General features: G+C 41.9%; 1 protein-coding gene across 1 annotated transcript in view; it reads left to right on the plus strand.

Moving 5' to 3' along the window:
- Window positions 1–726: 726 nt before the first annotated feature.
- The window catches only part of PLOD2 (procollagen-lysine, 2-oxoglutarate 5-dioxygenase 2), a gene marked incomplete at its 3' end in the record, with an annotated part of 111076 nt that continues 105458 nt past the window's right edge, over window positions 727–6344 (plus strand). Inside the window, exon 1 of the mRNA XM_012646093.1 lies at window positions 727–835. Within this exon, the coding sequence (XP_012501547.1) occupies window positions 727–835 (109 nt within the window). The remainder of the gene's footprint in view (window positions 836–6344) is intronic.

Consider the following 6344-nt stretch of genomic DNA (forward strand, 5'->3'; position numbering starts at 1 on the left):
TAATGGAGGGTGATCCATTTCCACGGCTTAGAGGCTGGCGAGGTCCCTTCCAGCCAAGATTGCTGAGGATCTGCCGTCACTTCTGACTGGGGGCGGGGGGAGGCGTTGTATCCAAGTCCAGAGAAGAACAAATTATCACCCTTCGAGGCTGCTGTGGAAGCTTCTGGTGCTGAAGCAGCAGACAGGAACAGACAGGGCAGCGCCGCCCTCCAGCCAGACTCTCGGCGGCTCCTCCTCCCTCTCCCAGGCCCACTCCCACTCCCAAACCTAAGCAGACGCTTCCCTGCTGCAGCCAAAAGCGCTGCGTGAGTCTCTACACGTAGCCGCAGACAGCTCCTTAAATAGTGTCCGAGTTGAGCAAACGATCCAGACGTGGGGCCCGGGAAGGCGAGCGGAGGCGACCGCACCGGCGCACGCAGCAGCGGCGGGTCAGACGGCGGCCAATAGCCGGGGCGCGGCCCGCCCCGTCGCCTCCCCCTCGGGGAGCCTATAAGTCGCCCGCGGCGCCGGGGGCGCTTGCCGCTCCGCGCCTCCGCCGACGGTCTGACTCCAGCCGCTTCTCCGCGCCTCCGGGGCTGCCCGCCACGGCAACCGCACCTCGCGCGTTCGTTCCCGCCAGCTGTCCCCAGCCCCGGGCGGACCGGGGATTCTACGCTCTCGCGAGAAGTGCGCCGCTGCAGGGCAGTGGGGGCGCCGGAGCCGGCGCGGGCCCTCGACGGGCCGAAGATGGGGTGGTGCATGGTGATGCCCCTTTTGCTGCTCCTGGCTCTCGTCCTCCACCCCTGGAGTCCCTGCCTAGGAACGGACTCGGAGAAGCCCTCTAGCATCCCCACAGGTGAGCACCCCCGCGGCCCGCCGCTGTTCCGCGAGGCTCGGCTGCTGGGCAGTTCATTCATCCACCAGCCCTTCGCGGGGCTGGCCAGGTGTGTAGGTGGGGGCCGCTCCCTCCCCTCCCAGAATGGCTGAGGTCTTCCCCAGAGTTTCGGTCGGGCGGTGCTGGTCCAAGGGGAAGCGTGGGGGCACCCGCCCTCGAGGGCTCTTGGAGTTCTCCGTGTTCTGCGCGCGCCCGAAATTCCCTTCAGAACAAGTTGGGATTTCCTTTTGGTCTTGCAGGTCACTGGGCACCACCAACACCTTTCCTGCAACTTTTCCATTCTTTTTCTTTGTGGGAGTTGGCATGGATTTGTCCGTGATGGTCGAGGCAGTACTCCCTCTGTGACCTAAACACGGGGCTCAGTGTACTTTTTGATTAATGGTGACACATTCCTTCCAGCACCCCAGGAAGCAGCCGGTAACACTTACCTCTTGCCAAAACCAACGCTCAAAAACCTTAGTTGTTTTCAGTAAGGCTGCCTGGCTACCTAATATCTCCAGGCGGTTGCTTTCCTCCTTTGGGATTTGGAGGGGAAGCTGTGGACACGCAGCTTCTCCCCTTAGTTATCCGTTTCTTAAGCTTGGTGCTGTTTCTTGTTTTCAGAAGCTGGAACTGCAACGAATAGTCTAGTCAAGTTCATGTAAAACAAAACTTTTTACATTTAGCCAGATTAAAGAGAGTCTCCCCACGTTTGTCTAAGCAGGCTTTGCTACCATTTGACACACATGAGAAATCCTTGGAGATTTCCACTTTTGTGTTCAACTCTCTGAAACTGGATCTTGCATTTAAATAACCTTTCCTGATGTATCTTTTTTTGTTTTTTTTTTTTTTTTTTTTAGTTAAGATCATTTGGGTAACTTCCCCTTCCCCCCCTTGGTAAGTTAATAGGATGTTTTTCTGCTTGAATTTAACTTAAGCCTAAAAACAGAAATTCCTTCCCCCCCTTGGTAAGTTTTCTGCTTGAATTTAACTTAAGCCTAAAAACAGAAATTCCTATTTCAGGGTTATATTCAGAAGGTTGACATTTGGTGTAGAGTACAGATAATCCATATAGCAATGGTTTTGTCTTCATTTTTAAGTGTCTCAGGAAACTTCAACGGGCTACACTGCCCATCTTTCTACATTCTTGCCAAACAGAACAGTGCTTGCTTTGTTTGCTTGAGGAACTTCAGCATTAGATGGATTTCTGTGTTACAGGATGCTTTTCTTTATGGCAGGTATTTGTGATGATTTAAAGACAAATTTCTGAACCTGTGTGATTCCTCTAAATTTGAACTAAACTTTTTCATAATTTTCAAGTATTTCTTTTAGTGTAATATTTAGAAAATAGACAAGGAAATGCCTTCAGCAGACTTGGAAATGGAGACATTAAAAAAAAAAACAAAACAAACAACAAATCTTCCCCAGAAAAATGTCTTTCTTTGTTGAAACACCCAAAGATAATTTTATTGGGAAATAAAATAACCTCTAAGGGGTTTGTTACATTTAGAGGGGCCTTTTTGGCCTTTGTATATTTTATTCAACTTCATTTCCAACACACCTTACTTTTCATAGAAGCCATCCCTTTTGTAGAGGCCTTTAAGTTTATAGTCAAAATTGACTTCCTTTCTCACTCTGGCTTTTAAATTTCATAGAACTGGATGGTAAACTTTTAAATGATTGTAACATCAGAGAAAGGGAATTTCAGATATGAATGTTTTCCTCAGAAAAAGAACACATAAAATTCACTGTTGAAATCTGAGGATTTTCACTTTTGATAGGTGGGCATGGAGAATTCAGTTATGGCCTAAATGTGGGAAAATACTAATTTGTAATAGGGGGAGCCAGCAGCAGCCAGTTTGATTACAAACTTCTGTGTAGGTAGATGTTCTTATAGGTTATGCAGTAAGCTAATAGATGTTGAAGGTACACTGCTTGATAATGTGGCCAGAATCATGGACTTTGGTCTCTTTTATCCCTTAAATATTACAACTGAAAATTACTAAATGGAAATGTATTAATCTATATAAATATCAAGCTCTTTTTAAGGAGTCTATGTTCTCATTTAATAGGAGGTCTTTAAGAAGAGTGTTTATCATCTCTAACCCCTTATGTTTGACATTATGTCTCAGCTAGCAAGGAAGAAAGGGATTAGATCAGAATTTTTTGGCCCTATTGACATTTTGAGCCAGATACTTCTTTGCTGTAGGGGGCTATCCTGTGCCTTGTAGGATGTTTAGCAGTATCCTTGGCCTCTGTGCACTAGATGCCAGTAATACTCTCTTGCATATATAAGAACAAAAAATGGCCAAATATCCTCAGAGGGACAAAATTGCCCAGGGTTGAGAATCACTGGATTAGACAAATCTATGTGTATCTGAGACAATGTGGCATTATGGTGTTACTGGAATGATAATAGCATATCTTTCTTGAAAAGAAACATTTATAGTGATTTTCCTTTATTCCTCTGTAGTAGAGAATGTGCTGTTTGAATCACATTCATCAATTTTTGGAATATAGTTTTTCTTAGCTTTGGTGCTTTGTTGAACAGATTTGAAAAAAATGCTTTTTTGTTACATTTACTGAGAGTTCTATGTTCTGCGTTGATTCCTTTTTGGTTGCCACTTTATTCTTAGCATGAAAAGAATCTAAGTAAGATTTTGGTTAAAAATAACCATTTTCTCATGGAATCATTTATGGAAATGGTACCTGAAAGTTATATCCTCATGGGAGCTTTCGCAGGTAGAATCCTACTAATCAGTGTCAATAAATCATGTTCATACCCTGATTTATCTTTCCTGTACTTTCTACATTCTAGATGGGAGAAGGAGGGGGATGTATTCCAGCCAAGTCTTTGCAATCAAGTCTGCAGATCTGGACTAAAACTTGTGTGTTTTCTGAGGCACCTTGACTATTCTGTGATATAAATTGGGGAGAAACCAAGTTTTGGGCAAAAGCAAAGGAAATGTTCCAGATGTTTCTGTCAAGACTGGTATTTTTCAACCATGTTCATTTATAAACTCTTTAATTTACTGTGGTACATTCAAGGAAGCAAGGAAAGGTTTGTCCCTATCTACTGATGTAAACTAGCAATTTATGGGGCAGAGAGGGAAAGAGCAAGGTCCTGGAGAAACCGCTGGAAGGAAGAGAGGGGGCTTGTCCTCTGTGCACTTTCTGTGCTCTGGGCTCCCACAGGGAACGATGTATTATCCTTAAACAGACCATGACTTTTATTTCATACAGCGAAAAGAGACATATGAAACAACTCCTGAGAATGTGAGGCTAAGAAATCAAAATTAAATTGAGCTACCCCTTTCTATCCATCATACAGAAGAAAGTATTTTAAAAATAAACTGTAATCGTAGCAAATGTGAAGACGGGAACTCAAACTGTTGTCGGAAGCACAATGTCTTTAAAAACAATTTAGTAATGTCTAGAAGAATTGAGAATTTATGTTTTATTATACAATCCTAGATATGTACATGAATAGTGCTCTCAAATTTCCGTGTTTTCCTGTTTTTCTTTTTAAATCCTATTCATTGTTTAAATCTAACTGCTAAGAAATTCTTCCCTTTACTATCTTTTGTTTGGTTCTTTTTCTTTTTAACTTCTTAATATAGTTGGTTTATATAAGTCATACCCGCTTTGTATTATAGGTGTTTATGTTTAATAAATTATGAATTATTTAAAGCGAAAAACTGAGTTTTATTCGTTTTTATGCTCTTCATTGTCTACCCTGTTCTTTTGCCACAAAGAGATTCTCAGTTTTTGTTTGTTGAGTTTTTGGCCTACTCTGAGAATTATGAAAAATAGCATGCAGTCAATGAGAGTGCTTATTGCTCTGTTTCCCAAGATTTTAGCTAAATCCGCTGAAGCTTCATTTCTCTAATTGGGGACCCATACACTACCTTGACCTAACAACTTACGAAACATCAAGCAAGACCTTGTTTCTGAACTGCAGTTGGCAACTCTTCTCCACAGATTATATTTCCACCTCTACCTGCCTTACTCAGTATAAAGTGGCACCTTCACTATTACTTTCAGGTCGCTGGGTACCATAAACCTTATAAAAATATGTGATGAAATGAAGATTTGTACATAACCTACAGAAGCTCACATGGCTGGAATGCAGTAGGAGAGGGGCTTCTGCCCTTTCTTCGGGCTGTTTCCTTGTCTTTCCTGACCTGGTAATTATTCTTTTGGACTTTTGGGAGCTATGGGAAGGAAACAGAGACTGGGTATCAGTGACTTAGAGAAGCAAAAGAAATGCTTTGCTAAAGGGGGAAGCACATAATTTGTAGGTTTATGTAAATGGAGGGGAAAGGAATAGGAGCAGGCCGAAGGAAAACTGGGTCCTAGGCCAGCGTGGCAAACTATGGCCCGTGGATGAAATGCAGCAGGGCAGAAACGGTTACCTGTTTTTGTACGACCTGTGATCTAGCAATGACTTTTACATTTTTGAATGGTTGAAAACTATCAAAAGAGAAATATGTGACATGAAAACTATACGAAATTAAAGTTATACTGACTTAATAGCCACATTTTGTTTACGTATTGTCTGTGGCTTGCTACAAGGCAGAGAGATAAGTGGTTGCTACAGAGACTATAAGGCCAGTGAAGGTCTAAAATAGTTACTGTCTGGCTCTGTACAGAAAATCTTTGCCTTAGGAGATGACACTCTCATTTAAGCTGTGGCTCATGCAGATCTGCTGCTTTGTTGGAAAGAGCTGGATTCTGGACAGTAGCAGCTGGCTCTGGGCATTTCAGAGACCTGTTTTTCATTTTGGACTTTGCCAGTGATTCCAATGGTGTTTTTAATTCAGACATAGAACTTCTCTGTTACATCTTTTTACACATGGCATTTGAAGCTAACTAGACATGTTTTTTCGGTGTAAATAGTGTTCTCGTGTTCAAAAATGAATAAAACACTCTGAGGGCTAGTTGGAAAGGAGATGCATATTTCATCTTCAGAGCCTGAGTGTATTCTAGAAATTTGTTCTAAAAACTTCGTTATAAATATGTGGCTTAGTTACTGGGAGAAAATGATTAGCACATCTGTCAATGAATATTTTTATTTTTCTTTAACCATTGCTATAAATTAGGCTAAACTGAGAAATGGGTGTCTTTTAAAGTGACAAATATTCTTTTTCATTTACATTTTATTAGTTTGCATTCACTGTGGAGTGCTTGTCTCACTAAACAAAACTGAACGAATTTTTAAAGCAATCGAGATTATAGTTAGCCAAGAAATAGTTATCCAGAGTGGTAGAACTATAGACACTCTGCTATTATTTTTTGTCATTATTCTGTTTACTATCGTAAGGCCTATATGTTGCAATCTGAAGATTGTGTAGCAGTGCAGAATTGATTACCACCCTACTAACTGTGTCACAAAGATGCTTCTTCAAAAGATAGTTTATAATTTAAAAATATAGTAATGTCAAATAAGTTTTCATGTTTCTCAGGATAACTTTTTCTTAAAAAAAGTTCA

This window comes from Propithecus coquereli, unplaced genomic scaffold (assembly GCF_000956105.1).
Source record: "Propithecus coquereli isolate 6110/MARCELLA unplaced genomic scaffold, Pcoq_1.0 Scaffold240, whole genome shotgun sequence".
Taxonomy (NCBI): Eukaryota; Metazoa; Chordata; class Mammalia; order Primates; family Indriidae; genus Propithecus; species Propithecus coquereli.